Source organism: Dreissena polymorpha, chromosome 1 (assembly GCF_020536995.1).
Source record: "Dreissena polymorpha isolate Duluth1 chromosome 1, UMN_Dpol_1.0, whole genome shotgun sequence".
Classification (NCBI taxonomy): domain Eukaryota; kingdom Metazoa; phylum Mollusca; class Bivalvia; order Myida; family Dreissenidae; genus Dreissena; species Dreissena polymorpha.
The window spans coordinates 47627938-47654582 of NC_068355.1; the positions used below are offsets into that span (position 1 = coordinate 47627938).

General features: G+C 34.8%; 3 protein-coding genes across 5 annotated transcripts; 2 read left to right on the forward strand and 1 right to left on the reverse strand.

Annotated features, from left to right (window-relative positions):
- Window positions 1–4239: 4239 nt before the first annotated feature.
- On the forward strand, window positions 4240–7335 carry LOC127858963 (protein PIF-like). The gene is made up of 2 exons (XM_052396576.1): window positions 4240–4378; window positions 5715–7335. Exon 2 carries the CDS (start codon window positions 5730–5732, stop codon window positions 6957–6959), a length of 1230 nt encoding a protein of 409 aa, XP_052252536.1. The 5' UTR covers window positions 4240–4378; window positions 5715–5729; the 3' UTR covers window positions 6960–7335.
- A 1651-nt stretch (window positions 7336–8986) lies between these two features.
- Window positions 8987–16133, reverse strand: LOC127879236 (uncharacterized). 3 transcript variants are annotated; one of them, XM_052425995.1, is made up of 6 exons: window positions 15977–16133; window positions 12708–12794; window positions 12129–12225; window positions 11503–11684; window positions 10812–10901; window positions 8987–10557 (listed from the first exon to the last, which is right to left on the reverse strand). In XM_052425995.1, the coding sequence occupies exons 2-6, from the start codon at window positions 12792–12794 to the stop codon at window positions 10303–10305; spliced, it is 711 nt and encodes a 236-aa protein (XP_052281955.1). In that variant the 5' UTR covers window positions 15977–16133; the 3' UTR covers window positions 8987–10302. The 3 variants fall into 3 exon arrangements, with proteins under 3 accessions (XP_052281955.1, XP_052281946.1, XP_052281964.1); XM_052425986.1 differs by having other exon boundaries at window positions 12702–12794; XM_052426004.1 differs by lacking the exon at window positions 15977–16133 and adding an exon at window positions 13017–13095 and having other exon boundaries at window positions 12708–12773.
- A 3986-nt stretch (window positions 16134–20119) lies between these two features.
- On the forward strand, window positions 20120–22467 carry LOC127879178 (protein PIF-like). The gene is made up of 2 exons (XM_052425872.1): window positions 20120–20266; window positions 20511–22467. Exon 2 carries the CDS (start codon window positions 20530–20532, stop codon window positions 21718–21720), a length of 1191 nt encoding a protein of 396 aa, XP_052281832.1. The 5' UTR covers window positions 20120–20266; window positions 20511–20529; the 3' UTR covers window positions 21721–22467.
- The last annotated feature ends 4178 nt before the right edge of the window (window positions 22468–26645 follow it).

A 26645-nucleotide genomic window follows, 5' to 3' on the forward strand; every position in this document is an offset into this window, starting at 1 on the left:
GAATTTTTACGTAACATTGATCCAGCAGAAAAATTGCAGGGCTATTGTTCGCTTAACTTATGTCAGAGAAGAGTGAACTCGTGATTCACGCTAAACTTATGTCAGAGAAGAGTGAACTCGTAATTCAAACACTACAATTTATTTGAACCATGTGAATGGTTTGTGACATAAAGGTTTTGGGTTCGAATTAAATGATTCACGTTTCTTCACGGTTTCACTATAATTACCTCCCTTAGTTTTACATTTGCCAAGTAAACAATATGGAGATGTTAATTTAAATAACACAGTGTGTACGTTATAATTTCGTATTGGAAATGATTTATTGAGAATGTCTAGAGCAGTTGATATTTTAGGAATGTGTGTGAATTAAATCCTGCATATATATTCGGCTTGTTTCTGAAGCAGTGGAGGAGAAATTGATCGTATGTAATCTCCGATGAGAGGGAGGGCAATCGGTTAGCTTCGTCAAAAGCGAAGGAAGTTCGGTAACGTCGGCGGTTTCCGGATCGTGTCTTTCCGTCGGCTAGGTGGCGCTCTGTTCGCCAATATATAAAGGCTCGCAGATAGGCATTTGGTCTAGGATCCGTGGTCTAGTGATAACACACTTGCTTCACAATCCAGAGATCGCTGGTTCGATCCCCCGCTGCACCTAACCTACTAACTCGTCTTTCGCATGAGACGTTAAACCGAGGTGCAGTGTACTAGGTGCTATACACCGGGCACTAAAAGACCCAGGGTCACCTCCTGAACGGGGTGTCTCCTGTATTTTGCACTATTCCCCGTAACCAACTAACACGTCTTTCTGGGGGCGATGGCCATATGGGAGACAATCCCGGTGCACTCGATAAAAAAAACAACAGCATTATTTGGTCACTTCTCCTGCGGATGCGAGCAGGACAACATCTGAAGAAAGGGCACGGTACTCTGAAGAACATTTTTCTGGATCGTTTAGGTAATAACGTTGACTTCAAACGGTGCTGCCCTGGCTGCAGAGTTCCTGTTGCAAGTTTAAAGGGTCTTCAGAGGGTTGGTGTCTTCGGAAGTCGTACTAGGTGGTGGACGTTTTACCTAGGGCCTTGGGGTGACGAATAGCTAAAGCTTCATTGAAGGCAACGGTCCCCTGTTTGTCGCACTGTATATATTCGTGGCGACTTGATCAATTTTTAATTTTCTTATCAAAAGGCAGGTAGCCTGAGGGAAACATTGAATTTTATTGTTATTTTGTATTTGCCTTCCGAGGGCTTCGGAAGGCACATCGTCATTGTGAGGCCGCGCACATAGTGCTCGGTGGCGGCCTCAAGAAGTCGGCCTGGCTCGCGTTACAGGTTGATGGATTAAACGGCTTTTGATCAAATAAAAAATATTCTTGTTTAACATGACACTTAAGTTGCGGTTAAACGTTTAATCAATCGCAGTTTGATGTAAGAATGTTTTACCGTTTTGGGCATTCTATCAAAATATCCAGATTTTTATGATATCATATATGCTGCGTGTAAGGTAAATATCCATCACACATAGGAAATACAAATCGGGTCGCCATGAATAAGTATTTGGTAATCACGTGTTCGCAATAATTTACTTCTTTACAAATCTGTATTCGTCAATATATTTATATTATTGCATGTGGTATTAGAAAATGTATTTAGAATAACATGAAAACTAGCCCATACACTTGATGATTAAATGAATGAACACGTGTATATTTCTTTTTATTATATTGAACATATTGGAAGGGAAAAATGGTAACCAGGAATGGGTAATTAGGAGGTATTGCGCGTGAAAATCATTACGTTTTTTATGTGGTTGTCATGTACAATTTTTAGACATGCAATGCATATCCATATTTTGTTGTTCATCATTTGCAAAAGAAATTGAAAATTGTGCACAGTAAAGATAACTTTATCAGCAGTTATCAGCACAAAATATAGAAATAAAAATTGAATTATCACCATGAATTATTTTTGCAACTTCAATTTAAAACAAGCTTTCATTCACTCAACGTTTATGCATTTGTATGCCGTCATGACTCATGTGCATCGATAAAAAGACCGAACATCTAGCATTAAACGACAACAAAATGATGCATGTATAATTACAACTTCTGTCACATTCATATGAATGCTGCATTCTGATTGGATAATTTGTTCACGTGACCAGTTTTTCATTTTCCGATGAACCCACTTCGTATGCAAATTTAAAGATGAATATTCATGACACTACTTTCTGGTCATAATAAGTTGCCAAAATGACGTTATGTTTTGCGCGAAACTTAATGGCGTTGTTTTTTATTGGTCAATAGCGAAATGACGTTATATTTTTGCGCGAACTTTTACGATATACCCGTTTGACGGAGATGAAACCGAAACTGAAAATAGATTCATGCGCTAGATTAAAAATTACTTTTTTTTACCCTTATAACTTGTTTTCCTTAGTTATGTTTAAAGTTTAAACGGATTCAACTGGGAAACACACTTATATGATATATATGGTGCCAGTCTAACGGCCGCGGTGTCATTGGTTCGATCACCAATGTCGGAGCGTCCTTTAGATTCCCCCCATATACACCAAATACTGGTTCAACACAGGATCGTCATTATTATCATCATCATCATCATCATCGTCATCATCGTCCACCTACTCCGCCTTCTCCTCCAAATCCTCCCAAACATCATCATCATTACCCTCATCACCATTATCACCATTATCATCAGCAGCTTTATCAGCATCATCAACCGCATCCTCATCAACATTTGCATTTATTTTTCCCTCAGTCTATGCTTTTACTTGTTTCAATAATTTACTCAAAACATGACAAACAAGAAAACCCGAAACTACAAAGGGATAATGTTCAACGTGAGTCGAGTGCATGATTTTTCTTCGCATAGTTTACGTGTCCGGATACCGCTTTAAACCATAATTCGTTGCGTTCGTCGTTTTTATAACAAAACGTAAATAAGAGATGTACGATATTGATAAAAGAAACAAGAATGTAAATGTGTCAAATTGCGCGTATTTAAGTATGGAATAACAGTTTTATATTTTGTTATGATTGTTTGTTGTTAAATCAAGCATCCGGCGAGTTTTTTTTCTTCCTATCCCCTTCAATGAAGCTTCGCAGTTTATCAAGCTTTTTTTGAAAAAGTTTCTTGAACATGTCTATAATAAATTCCATTGATTACCGCACCTAAGATGCGGTGTCTAAACCAAAACGAAAACAACACTCAAGTCCGATTAACGCAAATATTTTGGGTTGGTTATTATGCTCACTGAAACACGTCATGTTATCATACGTTAAGAGTTTAACAAACAGACATATGTATACGCTCAAACCGCTGACATGAGGAACGTCATTTTTAAGTGCATCCGTTAAAAAAAATATTTGTGGTTTATAATTTCAATGAATGATTTGCATTCGCATAAAGGGGATGATCCATTTGTTTTCAGTCACTTATGAAGTCTTACAATACTTATTCTTTATGAAAATAGCCACGATGAGCATCAATAGCAAATCAATAGTTGGATGTTTTAATTTTAAACCCTTCGAAATAAATATATGCAGTGTTTAAATATCATTTTCGTTATATCTAGTACATACCAATTTAGTTTGTTAACATACGCGCTTGTTCGGACACTTATTAGAACTAAACCAAAGATAATGTTTTATTGCAGATTTTTGTCTTCCATTGGAAAATATTCTGCTGATTGTTCTCCTTCATAAAAAGTTGTTTTCTTATAAATGCAACACGGTAAACGTTCTGCAATAATAACGACAATTTGTGTCAGCGCATATCTAAGAAAACAGGTTGTTTCAGGTTTTACGAAAAATTCTACCCATTGTTTTTACCTCTGCTATTTAATTTGCAAGAATATGCCTGTTTAGTTTAAATCTATTTATTGTATCGCGATTGCATTTTTATATACTACTTATTTGAAACACTCTAGAGTCCGTTTCCTGGAACTAGAACCAGTACTTGGTGTCTATGGGGGAGAAGTAAAGAATGCTCCAACAGTGGCGATCGAACCCGTAACATCCCGGTTTCTATGTAGACACCATATCCACTACGACAGTGAACAACATTTAAACAACCCTCAAGTAAAACAACGCAAAACCAATTAAATGTGCAGTCAATATGTAATCATCAAATGTATATCGCCCCCTCAGTTGTTCGTCTGTTTTGAAAAAAAACCACACATGTTATTTACGTGACGTGAGGAGCGTCTATTGACGGTAAACGTTTATCAACAACCGAAGAAACCACTGAGGTATAAAGCAAACAAGTATATAAGCATGGGAAATTATTTGTATCAGTACACACTGAACTGAGTGACGGAAACAACTGAGAGGTTTACAGATCTATAAACGACGCAGTTCAAAAAGGTAATAGTTCTTTCACACTGTATAATTGGCTTCTTAATAAATATGTTTTATTTCACGCTTTTAGTGGAATATAGAATTGTATTGGTGGAAATCAAATAATTTTAGGTTAATATGAAAGTATTGTTTTTTATTAAATGAAAAAAAAACAAGACAATTCGAAATATATTTCCAACAATTACATCGGTTAATAGTGTCAGCTTTTTCTGACTATGACAATATATGTAGAACATTCACAGACATTATTTTCACCAAAACCCAACGAACAGTACTTGTATAAATTTCATTTAGCATGTCTATTTGTAGTATCGGCCCTCTTAATGAATAACTACGAATTTTGGAAGTGAACAAATAAAAAAACACGCGCATGTGTTATATATAAGTATATAGTAAATATGTTTTCTTGGACATAACAAAGCAAATTGCATTTAGATCAGCATTGTTTTGACGAAATTCTGGCTAGACTAAGCTCCCTGTAGTAATCTGTATCGTGTACAGTGTTTCCCCTAATATCGGCCTTTCTATTTGGTTGCTAAGGATTGCTAGTATGCGCATGTGCTTGTTCTATAAAACAGTTTGTTCATGCTGTTCTTAAAATATTGTAACATTTGTTTCAAAAATAAGCGGTATATAAAACATTTGATAAAGCTACTAATAAACCATAAACAAACTAACATAACTATGTGTTACGTAATTTAAAAATCATAGCATCAACATGGAATAAACATGACGTACTTTCCAATGAACATCGGAAATCATGAAAATTATCATCGTCATAGTTATTGAACACAATCAAATAAATTAAAACTTCTAAACATTGAAAAAACAACAACATTGAAGTTCCTGCAGCTTTTGTGGGATTTTCGTTAAAGTCACGATACTATGAGTAGGGCCGATATTATGAGAATAAAGGATAGCTACACTTGTTTTAGCCAAAAAATCTTATTTTCTAATTGTTCAACGAATACATCTTTTGCTGATGTCATGTTTGTTGGCGCTGAATGTTTGTTTATTATGCTAATGAATAATCACACACATATCAGATATTCATTTTTAAATCAAAGGATACGCAAATGTTGTGAAATTTAATAGTTATACACAAGTGCGATGTAATTACGTATCGTGATCGTGCAACCAAGTTTATTTCATCCGAATTTAATCAAATAAAAATTACATTGTTTTAGGTGTAAAATAACTGTCATTCAATATATGATTTTAAACATATGCAAGTTTTATATCAATATTACTGAGTCTGACGATTTTATGTCATGTGTTTGTGTTTCTTGTCTTGCTCATTAGTGAAAGGATTATAATTAATTGAAAGTATGCTAATTTCCAGATAAATAAAGTAACGATGACGAAACTCGCTGTGATATTAGCCGTGGCCTTGTGTTCCATCACAACGCAAGCAAAGCCTCTGGACGATGTTTGCTCCCATTTGTCATTGGAAAACGGCGTCGGATTCGTACGTCACCAAGACTGCGACAAGTTCATCCAGTGCTACAAGGATGGGCTCGGAAAAGTAGTTGGCATAGTACAACAATGCGGCTTCGGCACCGAATGGAGCCAGGAACTCCTTACTTGCGTTGCTTCTTCAATCTCCACATGTCCACCAGCATCGGATAAATGTTACCAGTTGAGCAATGGCAACGTGCGCAAAGCCATCGGTAACTGCAGGGGTTACTGGGTGTGCAATAACGGCGATTCTATTCCAAAATGCTGCCCTATGGGTCAGTATTATAATGAAACCACTGGGTGCACGAACGTGGACAACGACACCGAATGCAATTCTAGATGCTTCAATGATAACACATTCACAGAAGAATTTAATGCTACTACAGAAATGACCACGACGACAAAACAGCCATGCATTACCAAGCGAGCGATCACAGGCATTCCGAACCAATACGAGGAGTACATTGTTGCTTTGGGATGGATATTCCGACCTTGCCAAGCAGGTCTCCAGTACGTACAAGATGACTGTGCCTGCACACAGGTCGTTTCTGTCTCACAGCCCACCGCATGCACTCGCGAAATCTACCTACCGTTTAACGACAACCATTACGACCAGTCCGGTAAGAAGAACTACGTCCAAAACGAAAACGTCGTCATCGAAAACGGCAAGGCCATTTTCAACGGTCTCAATAGCCAGCTGGTTATCCCGCGATTCACAAACGTCGACGCATCTACAATTGTCTTAAGAGTCTCCTACACCTCTGACCACGAAAGTCTTACCCAACCGCAAACAATTTTGTCTGACAGCAACTGCTTAAATGGGATGTCAGTAGTCATCGCTGAAGACACCAGCGCAGTGTATTACACCGTGGGGACGAACATAGAGGACACAAAGTTCGATAACACCGTCGCCCTGAACCAGACTGCGTCCCACGAGAAGGATATCGCATTAAGCTTCAACCAGGGAGTGCTCACAGGGAAGCTGGGAAATGAGGAAACGGTTTTGCGCAATATACCCGGGGATCTTCGCAGCGTTCACTGCGCTCTCCACATCGGTGACTCTGACGGAATCATTGGTGGACGGTTCAAGGGTGAAATCGACGAATTATCCATCTACCTTTGCGCATAGAATCTTTACTTACATGCGCATTATTTGTATTGATATGACATCATGATATTTGCATTAGCTCTCTTTTTATATAAGAAATATTGTGAAAGATATAAAAGCATTTATAAGTAAGTATTTAATTTTAAAAACCTTATCTTTGATTGATTCATGATGCACTGAATGAATATTGTAAAGTAAAAATCTCAATATATATTGTTTAATGTAAAAAATTTACGCGATGTTATTTATATGCATATGATCATTTTAAAGAGTGTACGTACGTAATTTTGTTTGCATGTTTGTAATGTGATGTTCATGATATACGTGATTTTTCCTCATTTTGTACACACTTCTTGATAAAAGAAATCCCAATCAATAAAGAGTTTGTGAACTTACATTTGTAACTGTTGTTTTCAATAACTAAATGTTCATAGATTTGAATACACAACCTCTGTGCACACTATGTTTTTTTTGCAATGAGCTGTCTAAAGGTGCAAAGTTTGATCACCACTGCAAGGGCTACGGAACACTGATACTGCAAAAACGTATCAACGTTTACCTGTCTCAAGCACAAACTCATGCAAATGGTTACATTAGGCAAGAAATAATTGCCTTTTATTTACTTTGTTATTCTTTCGTACGTTATATCTACCATATTGGAAAACTGTTGCAATGTTGCTGATTCAAATTGGTGGTTAGGTTTCAGTACATCAGTCTTGTGCATATTGTTATTTGTGATGTAGCATAAGTCCAAAACGATTTTCGAATATTTACACATTTACAAATTTCGCCATAAAAAGTCAACAAAAATATGTATTGAAACAATGTCGTGTTTTTTAAAAGTTCGTCCGTAAGTTGTCATTCAGGTAAGTTTAATGTATTTTTGAAGCGTATTTATCGCTTTCCTTATTTGGTCGCGAATGACGTCTGTTAAGTGTAGCGCACTGATCAGCTGCGGAGAACTGCGGTTGTGTTTATGAAGGGATGCATATGGCCTCACAGAGCCGTCATAGCAAAAAATAGCAAAAGCTCTTGGAGTCCGTTTGTATGGACTAACCTTTTCTAAGCAGCTGACAAGCAAAGGATATCTCTTTCATCAAATTTCCACAGACGAGTCAAGTGAATGATGACAACATTATTTGCATAAAAGAATGCATCAAGACGGTGATTTTTTATTCAAATATAATTTGTAAAATCCCATTTAAAAACTTATTTTAAAGTGTAATATAACCTTTATCTATCTTCTATTTCTCTCGCCAACCGATCGATCTTTTTTTTTACTTTTCCCGTCAATTTTTGTCTTTCGCAAACCATTTTCTTATCGTCATCATTCCACAAATTAATGTCTTTTTCTGGCGTTCTGTCCAGTCGTCTAACATACGAAACTTGCCGTATTTTCTCCCAAATTACCTTTTTTTCGGTCTCTGAATTGTTGACATTTCCTCCATTTTGTAAACAAAAATTGCATTGTGGGTGTGATTTTTTAAACGTATTTTATTAGTAAAAGAGCGAACATTATAGGCTTTATTAATTACATTTTTTTTTGGTGTATCAAGTTATACTTATGATAGAATGCAGTTGAAAACATCTTGCCAGCATAGTTCCAAAAATCAATAAATAACCACTACACGGATACTGTGGTGAGCAGCGACGGCATACGACCGTTCTCGATCGGGTTGAAAGACATCTTCTCGGGATACGAACGCTCTCGAGCGCTAGAAAGTCAGGATTTGGGGATCAGAACGTTCTCGAGCGTGCTTGAAAGTAAGATCTCCGGATTCAAACGCTTTGAAGCAAGCTTGTAAGTAAGATTCTCCGGATCACAACGAGGCTGTCTTGCGACCATTTTCCCGTAAGTTCAAAACATATAATACATGTATTTTATCAATTGTATTCAATGTTTTAATAATGTTATTTCAGTCCTTTATTGTCGTATTTTATATAAATGTTTTTCGTACGGGTCTGTTAATAAAACAATCCAACGCACAATATAGTGTGCTGTACTGTTATGATATTTGTAAAGAATCTTTGTCGAAACAAGTGAAAAATATACTTGAATTTACATTTTTGACATATGTCACTTGTAATATAAATGTATGTGCATACATGTAATAAGTTCTTAAGCACAATATTACACACACTCAACCACAAATGCAATGTTTAACTGATTTTGGACTTCAGAATAGCCATCATACACTTGATATGTTTGTTAAAATTGACCGTCATAAAAAAAAGGAAACAAATTAAATACTTCTAGTCGTCACACTTTTATACGTCGCATCTCTACAATACGTGTTTAATTTCTAAAAAACACAACTTAAAAGTTAAAGATAATATATGCGTCATTAAAAAAATAGTGTTTTTTTTGGTCGCAAACATATCAAACGTTACCTGTTATATAAAGACAAATAACAAAACACATTTTAAGTTGTAATAGATTGAAAAAAGGATCTATTCAATGGGCAAACTTACGCCTTTTAAAACAAATGCAACCAAATACAAATACAATTTATAGCACGGTACAAACGAAACATGCAAGTTGCATCATATTTGTATATAAAAGTAATCACATCCACGAATTGAGGCCATGACATATCCAACATCTTGCAAGTAAACAATTCTTAACTAAAAAAAACGGAAATCATGAAATATTTGTGATATAAGAAGCATCCTAATTGTGGTTAGAAAAGTTGTGTGTACAATATTGATTTAATTCCATATTTTGCCGACAAACTTGTATTGTTTTCGTTTCAAGCGAAATTAGAACCAGCACAAGCGAGGCATGTTTCTATTATTCTGTGCGAATGATGGCCTATCATCCATTTAGCGATTGATTATCTTCGAAGCTATCAATTTCGAACAGCGTAATTCAATCGATTGTGTTCAACATTATAATGGCCTCTCTAACCATTGTTTTAACAGTGCCAACGAACGTAACTGCTCGTGGCAAACATGTGCGGTTAATTTTATTTGATGTCGTACGCATTAAAAAATGTTCAATTTATCTCATTTGCGAAAACATATCTTCTTGAATTCGTATGTGCTTTAAACGTGATACATGAAACTTAAAAGTAAATAGGTATTTTTGTTTTTCATACACTCTAAACAACTCAAAGGTTTTGTTAAGGTTACATTTTGACGTACTCTATCAGTTTCTCGTGCTACACAAACTAATTTACACGCTCGCTATTTTAAAGTGTATACAATAATTGCAAGTATACGTGCCAAAAATAAACAATTTGAATTATAGTTGGTTGATGTTTTTTTTTACCGGAGAAGCAATACATTTATTAGTTAATTGATTCATCAATTTGTAAAGCACGTAAGCGCCACAAAACACCGTGGACACATGGACGGCAATTTGTCACAGTCTGGAAAACAGTGATGACGTCATGTCAACTTCTTTAGGCCTAGTTGCCTTTTCTGAAAGACATTCCATTAATTCCATATTTACGCTCGCAATCAGTACCAAGGTACCGGTCTTCTGGTAGAATTCTGTTGTGCGGGTAACGGACAAGTGGTTTTCACATATGTCTTGATAAGTGCTCGACACTAAGGATACAGGTACACAGCAAAACTCAGACTCCTCCCGTGGGTCTAAGGTCATTTGAATGTCGTTCTGAAAATAAAAATAAAAATACGAGTTAATGAAGTTATCTAAATAAACTTATAAGTCTTTAAAAAGTCAGGGTAGTAATACTTTGATAATAAAAAAGCTGTAGTCGTGCTTGTTTTATGTCTAATATTGTTAGTAAAAGTAGAAGAAGAATTTTTAGCTCCTGCAGATTTAGCGCTTAATTCAAACTTCACTGCGATAACTTTTTTTAACTTGAGGATGTCAATATAACTACAATTAGTCAACCAGCATCTTACCTGGAGCGCATCCACATGCACGCGTCTCATGCTATCGGCGATTGCACGTGCAGCCGACAGTGGACCGCGTGCATTAACGGGTCTCATTGTCTGAAAATACATAACTCCGGATAACTATGGAAAATTCTCACATTAAATACTGAAACCAACACAATGGAAACTGAACAGTCACACGCCGACATTCGTAGTGGAATGGTAAGAAACCGAAAACAACCATATCATTATGAACGGAATATAAAATAGAAATTTCTTAAATTGACTTGTTCATAGTTTTGAAAACTTACAATTATAACATGTTATTGATTTAAAAGAAGACAAACAGTGAACATGTAAATAAAAATCTATTGACTGTGAAAATTGTTAAAAAATATCAGCTCATTTTGAACGATCAATTGAAATCGGTAAAACAATGGAGCGTTATACAGCTTTTCATAAATAACACGTGTTGAACTATAATTAATATTGCTGTTAGACAAGGCAAGCTTCTTATTAATATTTTCCCCAGCTATTATAATTATTTTAGACTATTAAATTATTAAAGGTTTGTCAGTTAATACATTTTCTTACTTAATGCAAAACAGTGTGATCAACACATAAGCCATCTGATTTCACTACAAAAATATAATTCTTAAACTCAAACCGCCAAAAAGCAATTTAATCCCAAAAGAGCTGAAGCATAGAGGATCATCACCTGTCTGTTAGTGACCGGATGCAACGCCCCGTCCAGGGCTGGAAAGTCAATATGTGACAATCTACTCCAGAAGATATCTAACTGACGGTTGCCAGGGTTATCAAAGCATTCAACATCCGGTAAGACGAGAATGACGTCAGCAACTTTGCAGGCCGCGCAGAAGTCGGAAGTGGTGGACACGCCTACAGCGACAGGAACTCATGAATTTATATGACATTACATACGGGGGCTAGACATAATAACAAAACTATCCGAAACATTGGCGATTAAGAGTTTTATGTGTCACCATCTTTTGATTGGAAACTTTTTAAAGATGTGTAAGTAGTAAATAATCTGTAATCTGTACAATATGCATTACTTGCATTCACCTACTACGAGTATATCTGCTTATATTGGATAAAACCACTTTGTATATTCCACATGTGAGTTTTAGTTGGATAATAAGGTCTGTGGCTTCAAATATGGTGACCCAGAATGGGGCCCAAACTCTACCTTACTTGCACGACTCACGAAAGTTTGTACGACTTTTGGATAAAAGCTGCAATTATTAACTGCTAAGTTTCATTGAACTATTGTAATTATTCGTAAACAAACTGTGGCTTCATCAGTTGCTAAGACTATGTTACCAGTCAGGGTGGGTAGAGCGCAGTCTCGCAGTTCCGTAGCCACGCCCATCAGCTCATCTTCTCTATCACTCGTGTCACACAATACCAAGTGAACTCCCTAGACAAAAATGTTGTAACGTGAAATTTAATATTTCGTCAGTTATTGCGATATTCATTATAACGATATCGGGTCATTTAATTACCATGTAGCATTCTCAAAAAAAATAAATCCTTATACATGCTCCGTTGATTGTCTTCGTAATATGACCTACAAATAAACAAGTGCCCAGGGATTCACCGATTTCTGGTAATAACTATTTTATACTTGTAACAGGGTTTATGACACAATGTTTCCTTAAGTGCACTTTATAACTGATATATGAGACTATTACTAATGTGCATAATATGAAGGAGATAACAATTGCATAAATTTATACAAGTAGTTTGAATACAATAACTTTTTTCATTCGTAAAAAAATAGTCATCTACTCAGCAATATATTGGCTAAATCTATCCATTCAAAGCTTAACGCCATAAAAAAAATCTAAAACAAGTCGCGTTCATATTTATCAAAAAGCGGAGGAAAAGACGCACATCTACCTGATGTTGAAACACATCTCCGGCTGCCAACAGCGGCAGTAATTGATAGGCAACTGATGAGCAGGCCTCAGATATCAGCACGCGCATCTATAATAGACAGGTCAATTAACAGGCATTGGTGGCTACATGGATCTCTAGCAGTATGGCACCAGATATAAGCACGTGCATCTAGAATAGACAGGTCATTTAACAAGAATTGGTCGCTACACGGTTATATACCAGTAGGGTACAAGCTATCAGCAAGCGCATATATAATAGACTGGTCAATTAACAGGCATTGGTGGCTACATGGATCTCTAGCAGTATGGCACCAGATATCAGCACGCGCATCTATAATAGACAGGTCAATTAACAAGCATTGGTGGCTACACGGTTATATACCAGTAGGGTACAAGATATCAGCACGCGCATCTATAAGAGACAGGTCAATTAACAGGCATTGTTGGCTATACGGTTCTCTAGCAGTAGGGCACCATATATCAGCACGCGCACCTATAATAGACAGGTCAATTAACATGCATTTGTAGCAACACGGTTCTCTACAAGTAGGGCACCAGATATCAACACGCACATCTATAAAAGACAGGTCAAATATGGGCATTGGTGGCTACACGGTTATCTACCTGTAGTGACGTACATGGGAGGGTTGGGTAGGGAACAATGCTGAAGAAACGACCCATGTCCCATGTAGTTGATCATGTCGTTAGAAAAATCACATTAATAGCGCTCATGTTTTGGGATATTTTACAACAACAAAGATCGTGTTAAATACCGTTTCAAATACATAAAACATTATTTTATTTACTAATACTTGTTAGTATTGTAAGTTCTGTTTCATGCCTCACACTTTTTAAGACTTTGCGATGCAGAGACCATCGAGGCAGTTGCTGGGACCTCCTCAAGGTCTGGACATAATGTGCCGCACATGGTTGGTGATTTGGAGAAGCCTGTGCACTTCTACGATTGGAAAACTTTTCTTGCGCAGTTGTTCATACCATTGAAAAACATTTCAAGTACCAACATTTCCTCATTGATGCTGGTAAAACAGGCTGGGTATTTTGTAAAACAAGTGAACAATCTTCAGTTGAAACTCACTGTTTGTTAAAGAGTGCTGACCTCTTACTATCAATGTCTAGCCAGTCTTGCCCAGCCCGAATTAAAGGACCTGCATGACTCAGTATCGCCCGACAATGGTACCTATATGAGGAAATAGGGCAGTTTTTTAAAATCAGACCTCAGTAGACAAGCTACCTGCCCCAAACCAAAGTAAAAAAACAAAAACTGTCTGTGTAACTCAGAAGTTGCAAAAAACATGTGCCCTGTCCTGTCTTTTTGTTTGTTTAAGGTTGAAAATTGAATGATCCTGTTTGTCAAATAGCCTTTTATTATTTGTTTTGATTACGAAGTTATATGTTATTGTTTACCATATAAACTGTTCATTGGTGAACTTTTCAGGAACAATATTAGTGTGAAAATTATGATATTAAATTGGCCTGTGGCATGGTATTTTCTAAATTGAAACTTACGTTGTTGGGGTATAAATGTAAAATTGCATGTCTTGAAACATGTTTTATAGGTTTGTCAAAACATTTAGCCATATAAATGAACCACTGTGCATGTGTGTTAATTTATTATGACCGGCGGTAATATATCAGCTTTGTTGATGTAGCTCATCATACACATGATTTTGAAACCCATTTACATGTAAAATAAGAATGTTGGTTGCTATGGATACAATATTTTGGCATTAACTTCTTTGTTGATTGAATCGATTCGATTTATATTTAAATGTCATTATGTTAATTTTAATTGATTTATAGACGGTACCTTGTAATGTCTTAAAATAATACATGTTCATCTTCGATTGTTCTGAATTAGAAGTACATGCTGTTATTAATTGTGTTTATTTATGGAGGTTTTACTATGTGGGTTTCGTAAACAAATTGTAGTTAAATTGTTTTGTCAAATAATGTTGCTCTTTTTCATGTTTGATATGTATGGGAAAGGATTTACAAATAAAACTAGGTGTTTTTGTTGTTCAAAACAGTAAAATTGATATTGTATCTATTTGTTGCCATGGTAACCATGGTTACCATCTGCAAAATGTCTGTACATTAAAGTTTTTACCAGCATATATGTATGGCACTTTTAAATTACATGTTTGATGTTTACACTGTGCGAAGTTTTTAATGGATTGAGATCAATACACTGTAAAATATGTGGATCTTTTCTATAAAAAAGGACATGTTGCACTATGACTGCACCTATTTTCACAGCTTTTTTTTGGTTACTATGCATTAAATAAATATCATGTTGACATAAAGAACATTGACTGTAAGCAGTTTCATCATATATTTGACAAAAACGTAAATATTTAGTTGTTTTCCTGATATTTAGACAATTTTAATGAAAATAATGCATTTTATGTGAATTCGTTACCATAGCAACCGCTGTATTTAAATGAGTGTTTTTGTTTGCACATAAAATATCAAAATCATGGTCAGTTTAACTAATTCATTGAATCTATGCATGAATGATATACGGTATATACATGTATACTGTATTTACAAAAGAGTTTGTTGTCAATGTCAATTGATATAGAAAACCATTATTTTGCTATAATATCATATAAGGGTGCATGTGTTCAAAACGCAATATCTCAAAAACTATTATAGATAGAAACCTAAAACTTTGGATTTGACTTATGCTTGCATTCATCCCTTAAAAAATGAAAAAAAAAACGAAAATGTTATTTTTTGTTCTTATTTCTGTAGCCTATGGCACACACACGCATATATATATATATATATATATATATATATATATATATATATATATATATATATATATATATATTACCATATGGGATTTGGAATTAGTGTCATCTTACCTTTATGACCGTGTTTTACCACACATAAATGAACATACCGAACACATGTATGAACTTATACAACACAATTATGTCTAAACATATATAGAATTCAGCGCATATATTTTACAGGCATCGATACAAGTTCAGACATTTTTGAATGAACTAAAAAGGTTACAAGTTAATAGTGCTTTATACTTATGAAGGAATATGTTGTTTAATAGGGGAGATAATAGCTGGTATGATATTGGTGACATAGCATTCACGGGAGACTAATCTATGAGTGGGTAAAAGAAATAACCGATACGAGGGATACTTTTATCTTAATTTAAATAAATAAAAGCTAACATTTTTATAAATTTACATTTAGTAGAAAAGATGTATCCCAAGTTGTACTCACTTTTGCATCTGTATGAACAAGTACTACAAACAGCGTATCCGTTCAACTTCAATTGCTTTCAATTGTTTGTGTTGAGTCAATGAAACTTGTTGGGGTCATAAATCAGGATGCGAACTTTGGACATAGTATATCCGTTTTCACCAGTTATTTCCCTTTTCACGTATATCAATAACGTAAACCAAGTTTGTGACTTAAGTATGATTGTATAGATAACAAGTTTAGATCTACTGGAGAGGTTGATAAAAGGCACAATTCCAATAAATCATATGCTCAGAAAGTTTTTAGATATAATTTCACAATTTACAGAAAACAACCGAAAAAAACGACAAGACAAATGTACAACAGATTTGAGTCATTGGCCAGTACATTGGTGATTTGTAATTACTATTTCTGTAACTTGTATTTAGGCTAAATAAGATAGATATTTCATTATCTCCATGACATGCAATTAGCTCTAGTGTTAATCATTATTATAAGCTCTAGTGTAAATGTATTTATAAATGGGTTTAAACAGGAATGGGGGGGGGGGGGGGGGGAAGTAGCGTTCGTTATAAATAAAACAACTAAAGAGCGAAAACTGTGTTCATTGAATCGGCTCCCAACATTCAGAAGACATGTTGTAATCGCGATTAATATTTACGACCTGGTGACGACTCATTTGAGTTGTTAGTTATTAATTAAGGACCGATTATTGTCTCCTGTGATTTTAGAATCTTATAAATACTTGAACCAGAATTAAGTTGCTTTTTAACAAATGCACTTGGCTTTTGCCTTCAGAACACGCGTTTGATGGGTCGCACTGAAACCCTCAGGAACAGTTCAAATCCAGTTTCAATCCAAAAGATTATTGACGTCATTTTATAATTGTTTTGGTTGAAAAACAGAAAGAAAATGTAGTTAATTTGTTAAAACAAACTTTGAAAAAGCTTATTTAGGCGAAATATATCAGAGATGAGTGGAATTTGTTCTGTGCAAAAGATTACAATTATTAATTTTGTGTTTGAAAATTCAATCATTCGCTTCATCTTTCATACATTTCACTGGGCCATTTTCATTCGCAGTATTTGAAATATATTTTGTAAGTTTTTTTCACTGACATTTTTTTGGTTCTGTAAATTGATAATAAAATCATAATGTTAGATCATTTAAAAAATCTGATTATTTGTTAAGAAGAATTCAAAAAAGTCTTTAAATAAAAATGTAGAGGTAACACGAAGTAATTATAATAATGATTAATAAAAAAATTAAGTCGAAAATACACTATTATGGTATGGCGGTGCATATTTGGACTTACGTAAGTAGACTGTCTTAAACCGAAAATAAAGGGGCATTTTCACAGATTTTTTAATATATTGAAGTTTGTCATTAACTGCTTTATATTGATAAATGTTTACATTGTATCTAAATAGCTCCAGTAAACAAACAAGAATTAAATTAAACAAAGAAAAAAGTAACCGTCAACTGGGCTCGAACCACTGACCTCTGGAGTAAAGTCTATTGCCTAGACCATTCGGCCCTCCGTGCTCATACAATGAGTGATGTATTTTCTACGTTATATAAGCAATCCTCGTAGTATCACAAAATATAACGACAACTACAGTACTCTCAAAATTATTAAATCGTTTCGCGTTGCAACGCTTTATAATTTTCAGGTTTTTAAAATCGTCAAAAGATGAATATAATGGATATTTAAGAGCATGATAAATGTTCAGTATAACTGTTTCCTCACAAATATTATCACAACAATAAATTTGCGAATCTGAAACAATTTTTATTTTATTTTGTCAATTAACCACCAAGTTTAAAGGCCCCTTTAATTTAAAACTTCGGAATGTATTATAAACGATAGTGTTAGCAACATGTACGTGTCTGCATATTTGATTTTATCTTGCGTTGTGTACATAAACAAACACACAACGAGACATATACGCACTAATGAGGATATGAGTTTACATCAGATTCACATTTATCTTCCTTAAGCGTGTATATCCGGCAAACCTAACGGAAGTCCTCATGGAGCAGTTACCAGTCATTTTTAACGAAAGAAACACAGGAATTAATTGAAAACAACTGCATTCCTTTAATCAGTATGCAGATAGAAGAGCCATGATAATTGGGAAAAGCCTATCAATGGCATTAAAAAAAACAACAGCATGAACAGTGAATGTTTCGTATATACGATCTTGTTTATACGACGAATAAAGAAAGGTGTAAATATCATTCAAACTGCTTTTGACCGTGCCTTTATTAAGAAATAGTCTTGTTCTTCTGACAGTCCCGGTGTGGAGTACGTGTTCATCAATCACGATTCAGGAAAAACTGCAAAACTTCTCATTCTGCCGATAACGCTGTCCATTATTTGGAGACTGGGGTGGTACTGAAGCAAATATATTACGTCAGTCTGTGGTATAACAATGAACGTATCTTCTGACAATTTATGGTATAAGAACGAGAATGCGATTTATTGAGTATTGAGCATCTCTTATATATGATAATTTGAGGATGTTTAACTGAATAATGCTAAATGACGACAGTGACACATACGTGTGCCTTTGATAAAAAAAAAATTCATCCCATATTGGTGGTCATTTCGGTGTTTCATCATAATGCACATGATTATTAAGTTGATGAATCAAAGTGAGAAAAGTCAATCCAGTTTGCGTCCAAAACAGCGCCACTGTCTGCAGAGAACAAACAATTCATGTTATTTAAAAAAAAGACATTTTTGTGTTCGGAAGAGGTAGCGCATACTTAACATTTTTGTGACGCTTTGTCTTGAAACTACGATGATGGTGGACATATCCCTTCCAAATATACATCATGTTGAATTTCATCAAGACTTTAGATGTCAGATTGCGTAGTCGATTGTGATAACTTTCATTGCGGAAACACATTATGTTCAGAGTTTGATTTGTTGCATGTAAGAATGTAGATGCTCTTTCGGTTGTCAAAATACTATAAATTGAAAAACTTACGCGTTACCTACTTAGAAGTATCTTCAATAACGCCTGATTACTTATTGAAATGTCGAAATTGTATCTGTGAAATTACAATTTATACATTTTAACGCCGTATTTTACATTACAGTCCTAAACATGTTCTCTTAGTTCTTCTTAGTTATTACGCATTAATGACATATTTCATAATTGTCAAATTCTTTATCAACGGATTTTTTCACAAGTATTTGAGTAAATCATTTTTTCAAAAATGTCCGTATCGATAATGATTCCGGTAATTATCATTAAACGAGCAATGCCACTAAAAAAAGTCTCAACACAGTGTAAAAATATATTTTTGTTGGAAATCGTTAAGCAGTTTATCTCAATCGAACACCACCAAATAAGTATGCATTTTATGCTGCTCAATATCATGTATGTGAACACATTACTGTGATTAAAAATTCACGCATTAATCTCATTTAGAACCTATACTATAAACCTAATTGTCCATTCTTGAAAACGCTCCATTAATATTCCCTAAGGCTACAAAGGGTTGAATGTCGTGTCTTTAAACCGATCTTCCATTCGGCACAAAAATATTTCCGGTATATTATATGTATATGTGGCAATTTTGACGGCAGAGCAAACGTTCGTTATGTTTGATGTGATACTTGTATATTGCATGTGTTAGACGTGCGGTACGCGTTTGTATTCAACTGCATGTTTCATATTAAGTATTGCGTTCACAAAATAGAACTTACAATATGACATATATAATGAAGACTATATAAATGTGGTAGCAAAAAATTGTATGTTGCGTTAGGCTGCGTGAGTGATGAACAAGTAGATCTATTCTAAAAGGTAGAAACACGAACCAAGAATTTAATGTATTTTTTACAATGTGCTGGGATACATTAGTTACAACATATTGAACAACACACGTGAATTCATTTGATATTAAAACAGCATTTCGCACATGTTTTCTTCAACAAAATTCAATAACATTTTAACAATCTAATAAATGTATGAATGCTTGCTTTTAATCGAAGAGTTTCTTTTTTTCCCGTTCGTTTCTTTTAACGTCAATAACACGCGCTTAGACTTAATGTTGACTTTTAGTTTTAAACACACAGCACCCTGGGATCATCCCACAGAGTCGCCGTTGCTAAGTAGCCAGGACATTCTGCACTTCCCCGTTGCGTTATCATACAAACCGGATGGCGCGCAGCCTTACAAATCACGAATATAACAAAAAATAAACGCCTGCATTCTTCTATATAATCGCTTTGAAAAGCATTTGCTCTTCAGAAAAAAAAGCGTTAGTACAGCAACAATACGGGATTTATCGAAGGTAATTAAGGCAACTTTGTAACTTTATACGGGCTATATATAAACACTGTTATCCTTTATATAGTTGATAACATATAGTTTAATTTGTTCTGCTAATTGTCTTGCTACATGTTAATGCTGTATTTTTTAAATAATAGAACATGTTGACGTTTCATTGGAATGCGCAAAAGATGTTACACACGATTGTTAGAAAACCTGTACCAAATGCTTTATTATGCGATACTTAATCGGGACATTTTTTACAGGTTATAACCAACGTTCGAAATGCTGAGTTTCGCTTTCACACTGACGTTCGTCTTGATCGTCGTACAACCAGACAGAGGTGCGGCAAAGCCAACTATGGTAGACATATGCGCCGGATGCAGTATGAAGAATGGCGTAGGGTACATGAGACATACTGATTGTAACAAGTTCGTCCATTGCTACGAAGACGGAGACAGCAAAGTCATTGGGGTAGTACAGGAATGCGGTTCGAGAATGGCGTGGGATCAAGACCTCCTGACTTGCGTCGCCTCATCAACTTGCGCCGCCTCCTCTGGCATATGCGCCAGTGCAAGGGACGGAGCCACATATCCTGACCCGGTCAATTGTAGAAGTTACTGGAACTGTTGGAATGGGTATCCGACCAAACAATGCTGCCCAGATGGTCAGTATTACAAATTAAACACCGGTTGTACGCTAGACAGCTATAATAAATGCGACGAATGGTGCTCCATGTATCAATTGCCTACGACAAAAATAACGTGCAATAACATTCGACCGGTCCCCGGCAGTGCGGGAGAATATGAGCAGTACATTTCTGGCTGGGACTGGGTCCGCAGACTTTGTCCTGTGGGTTTACAGTATGTGCAAGAAGATTGCGGTTGTACGAAGTTTTCTGTTTTAGAATTGGACACGTCATGTCGGCCGGAAGTGCATCTGCTATTCAATGGTTCATATGACCAGTCGGGCACTTATGTTCGGTACGAGAACGTTGATATAAGGGGCGGGAGAGGAGTCTTTAACGGTGACAATAGTCAGCTGATAATACCGCGATTTACAAATGTAGAAACCGACTCGATTATCATCAAGGTGAAGTACACTTCCAACCACAGAGACCTTTCGCGACCACATAGTATCATCTCCAACAGCGACTGTGGCCTCACTCCATCCATTCTCATCACCGAAGACAGCCAACGAATCAATTTCCACGTTGGTACCGTTACCAGATCGATGAACTTCGAGACCGTAGTATCTGTAAACCAAACATCTTCTAATGATAAAGAAATTGTCTTCCGATTCAACAAGGGGGTGTTGGCTGGCCGACTGGGCTCCGATTCGTCCGTTAAGTTTGGCATCCCAGGGTTTATTCGCGGGACCCACTGCGCTCTTCATGTTGGCAAGGCCGACGTGGCCAACGGCGATTGGTTCAAGGGAGAGATGGAAGAGTTGTCAATTTACATGTGTGACATTTAAAACGACACGAGCGTGTATGATTGCCAATGTTGTAACCATATTCGATATTTCTAAAGTGTGACCACGTAAACAGTTTAGGTCTGCTTTGGACATGACAATACATACGTGTTGGATAAACGTATAATTATATGGACATCCATATAAAATGCAGTATGATGTTGTTTATTATTTTGGTTAATTCTATAAGTTTCGATCGGATAAAGTGCATGGTCAAGTTCTATTTCATTTTTTGAAATTATTTACTTAGTATACTTTCAATTAGCTTACTTATACATTTACATGTGTACTTTATTTACACACAATAAAATTTGTTGTCCAACATTCTTTGGAAAATACCCTTTCTATAACATGAACTCCTCTAATATATTTAATAGGTTCTTACAAACTTCAAAATCCATTGTAATAGGCACTGTTTTGCGTTCATGTACAATAAATTGACACATTTTATTCATACATGTATGTTGTGGAATATTTACCTACGTTAAATGGCGCGTACATGGTCACCCTAAAATATCTTTTTAAAGATAAGACGTAAGAAAATACATTTTTCGTTTTTTTTGTTTTAATCAGTTGAACGTAAACGCCGCAAATAAAAAAAATAACATATATAATGTAAGATTCGTAACATTTTTATTTAGCATAATATTCATTTTACTGTTTATTTTCGTTTTTCAGAAAAATATGTTTTTACCATCATTTTGTGAATACATATGCGATGCAACCTTGATAAACGTGTTTTCTACTTGATTTATTCAATAGTAAATATATAGCCTTTCTAAAATATGATATGCCATAAATGTGTCAAACACGCATGATTGATTACAATATACATTAAAATATAGAAGGCATGCATTTTGTAAATAACAAAACAATTCCTTCACTTCCGATTATGTCAAATTTCAAAATAAAAAACATACCTCCGATCTTTTATAAATGAGAACGTTTTTAATTGAATGTGTGTAATGGATTATACTTAAAAAATGTTGTTGTTACGAAATACAGCTATGGTAACGTCAACGTTTTGAAAGCTAAATACATACACAACGTGTTTCTAAATTTATAAAAACGCGTCAGAATGTGACTGCAATATGGGGTTACGATATATATATATATATATATATATATATATATATATATATATATATATATATATATTTCTTAGCGAACCTGTGTTTAATTGATGATCAAACCGAGTTCGCCTAATCCCCACCTTGCAGCCACATGCGATGATTGAACGAATTAATTAAAAAATATACACGTTGCGTTTAGTTAAATATATTCAATCGAAAACGACAATTCTCTACCCTTTCTAATTATTAAAAAGCGGATTTAATTAGTGTTCATACAAGTTCAGTGAATAATAAAAAAAACAATTAAAGGTTAATTTAACAGTTTGCTTGATATAATATGCATGCGAATAATATCGCGTTAAACACTCGGATGCCTTTTTACATCGAAAGGGCTTGAAAGTAATGTTTTGGGTTTAACTTACAGATGCTCGACATACATGGAAATATGCACTAAGAAAAGCACACTAATTCAGCAGATTTAACGCACATGTGCTAACGGAAAACGACCTAAAGACTTGTAAGTTCAAGAAAATTATTCAATGCATGCTTAGGTTCCAATGGCTTAAATTAAAATGAAGGGAAATGTCTTATTTATTTAATTAAATAATGTTGATTTTTTATGAAATACCTTCTATTATGATTTTGCTTGAAAGCTCTCGGTGCCTATGCAATATATACTCTTATATACCTTTGTACTAACGACATGTTTTTACTTGTTTTAGGCTTCCATTAAAGAATACACTTTACACTTAATTATTTGAAAAATCATTAGACAAACCAATCTTGTTTTTTAAGAAACTGTAACAAAATACCTAGTGGTTTATATCTCCGTTGAATACTGCAACATGCTTGTGAGCTCTGTCTTAGTTTCCAGAACATGAAGTGATTGATGTAAAACTTGTTCACAACTGGAATCTATTTAATTTTTCTTTAAATATTGACAACCCATGCTTATTGAAGAGTATTGAATAAAACGTAAATCAAAGTTTATTCGCTTGAAAACAACAACAACACTATCTTTATTTTCGAAATTGATTACGCATGTTAAAACAATTATATAGTATTTAAGATCTGATATCAGATCCGTATGAGCAACAAAACAAAAACACATTGGTTCTAGTTCAACAATTGAAAAGATGAAACGCAAACATGGATTTTAATGTACAGAAAATCTTATGTTAAATCACCAGAACATATTTGGAAAATTGCAAACAAATAGGTCTATGTTTGCATACTTTATTTGAAGGAAAATCATATTTCAGTTAAGTTACATTATATTTCACAGATTTGTATCTGGCATCTGTTGCCAACCGCCACATCTAGATATGTAGTCTACATTTTTATTTAAAAAAATGCATGTATTATAATGAACGAATTGACGATACAATACCATTAATATATTTTATTGAAAACAACCTTTACTACATAAACAATTTATTTAAAACAAACGATTTTATTAAGCGACACAATCATAATTTATGCATCAGCACTGATAACAAAGTCGCTGAAATAAAATGTGATAGAACGGCGTCTTGAAATATAATATGAAATAGGTTACAATACACTAAATGATCGCTTCATGTAGGGCTGTACTCTCTAAAAAAATATCATAGTTGACAGGAAGGCATGTTTTACACTTTTTACAATTATTCGGGTGTTATCTTGCGGAGATAATGGTAGGGCATGAATAGGTGTTCACTACTGAATCCCTGAAATAGGATACACTTGAAGACTATAGTAAACCATTGCACTAGGAAACGGCCGAAAAAAAAAAGTTGCAAAAACAGTCGATTTTGATTTGTGTCAAGTTCTTTCTTGCTTTGTACATGACATATCTTTTTTATTGCATAAATCGATTCCGCTTAGAATGGCCTTTAAGAAAAGGTATGGTTATGGGGGTCTCTATGTGCAAAATGTTGCATTTATTTTCGCTCAAAGTTGTCGCTTTTACATTGAATTATATAGGGAAACTATTTAGTGTATTATGACCAATAGCACGTTGCAGGGCAATCGTTCGGATGCAATGGTGTTCAGTCAAGCAACCTTTTGATGGGAAACTTCACACGTAGTGAAATGATCGTGCTGCATCTTATTACGCAGAGAATGCGGAAACAAATATAAAGGGATAAATCATACGCCAGTTTTGATGTGTATTTAAAAAAACACGCCCAACATTTATCGTGTAATATTGTGATTAGGAATCTGAAGGCAGTGTATGTCAAGCACATTTAAGCAATGATTTAGTTTTGTTTCCGTGAAATGTTTATGCTGCTGAAATTGTTGAATATTGTGCCCATTTTAATTTCACTTGAAAATGATCCATTAATAAAAATTTGCATTCGCTTCGTCGACGCTAACATGAAACTAGAATTGTATGGCTTTTTTCTGTATGCTTTTTTACACATCATTACGTCATAAACAGATAAAATGACACAAACTTCCGCCCCAAAATTATAATTGTTATGATACTATATTATTACAAATTCTATTTTACGTTATATTTATCCAGAATGATAAGGTGAAAGATGGGTTAATACGTTATTATTTTTGGAAAAATGATTGTTATATAATATATAACCAGTCTATTAAATGTTATATTCAGAAAATTATATTCGACTTTTGTCAGTTTAGCATCGAAAAAGAATCGGATCCTTCACATATTTGACCAAACAATCTCACGAATTATTACGAAACTTTAATCACCAAACCCAGTGCCTTTTCAGTGCAAATGACCTTTCCGTTGTTACGTCATAAGTTGAGTGTTTTGAACCATACCATTTCGTACAAATTGTTGTAAACGTTATACAACGAACAAAAGCCTGTTTGTTTCAATCACGCTTAGTTTAAATAAACAAACGTTCAAACTTGCATTCGCAAAATGGATTGTATGCAAAAATAAGATAAATATGCGATGATAACTCTTTCGTTAAGACATTCCATCGACAAAGGTTACAATCATTATTTGCTATTTGCCACTCAGCAATATCATTAGTCAAAATTATGACGATTTGTAGAGATATATCAAGTGTGGTGATTGCTTATATATTCTATCATCGCACTCACTCCGTGCCGCAAAGAATTCTCCTCAAGACGTGATATGATAGTTTGTAAGCCGGTGTCAAGTGGCAGTTTTGTTGCATTAATAAAATCAACATGGGTTTATGAACAAGACATCGGCATATCGCCTGAATAAAAGTTAAAACATGACATATCATTTTTAAAATTAAAATGCATGACATGCAAACATACGATGATGCTCTCTATCCTATTGGAGCATGAACGAAAGGGTCAAAATGCTTGTCCGGGCCATAACTATGTTATTTATCGTTAGATTTTAAGATGACTAGGTAGATTTGTTCACCATCATGGGACGGTGTGTCGCGCAATAGGGATACGAGGGATAAAACGTGCCCACATTTTAGCGCAAAGAGAACATTCAGACCAACGTAGGTCGTACTTTGGGGATTGTACTAAACAATACATATATTTTTTTACATTCATCTTCATATCATACTTTTTGTTTTCTTAAAAATATTTTATTGTGAAGTAATACATCGCCCATATTTCAATTTTAAAGCAATTACTTATTACAAGCTTATTTATTAACGATAAACTTGAATTTGTCGTGAGAAAACCTGTTCACGTAAACTGGTCTCACCCGTCCATATTCTAATATGCATCCGTTTATTTAAAATTAAGATCAAATTACGATCGCACAGATGTCACGGCGTGTGCGTTTTTATTTTTATTTTCATGTCCAATATATCCAAATGTTACATGCCATACGCAGTATTTTATTGTTATCCGAAAACCGTCGTTTCCACGAAGTTACTTAGTCGTCTCAACTTTAAGTCA

Excerpts from the sequence above, each read along its gene's own strand:
- LOC127858963 (XM_052396576.1), top strand. The coding sequence starts at position 5,730 with ATGACGAAACTCGCTGTGATATTAGCCGTGGCCTTGTGTTCCATCACA.
- LOC127879236 (XM_052425986.1), bottom strand. The coding sequence starts at position 12,794 with ATGCGCGTGCTGATATCTGAGGCCTGCTCATCAGTTGCCTATCAATTA. Across the intron at positions 12,226-12,701 it reads TGTTTCAACATCAGGTAGAT|GGAGTTCACTTGGTATTGTG; the intron begins GTGCGTCTTTTC and ends ATTTTTGTCTAG. Across the intron at positions 10,902-11,502 it reads ATCCGGTCACTAACAGACAG|ACAATGAGACCCGTTAATGC; the intron begins GTGATGATCCTC and ends ATGTATTTTCAG.
- LOC127879178 (XM_052425872.1), top strand. The coding sequence starts at position 20,530 with ATGCTGAGTTTCGCTTTCACACTGACGTTCGTCTTGATCGTCGTACAA.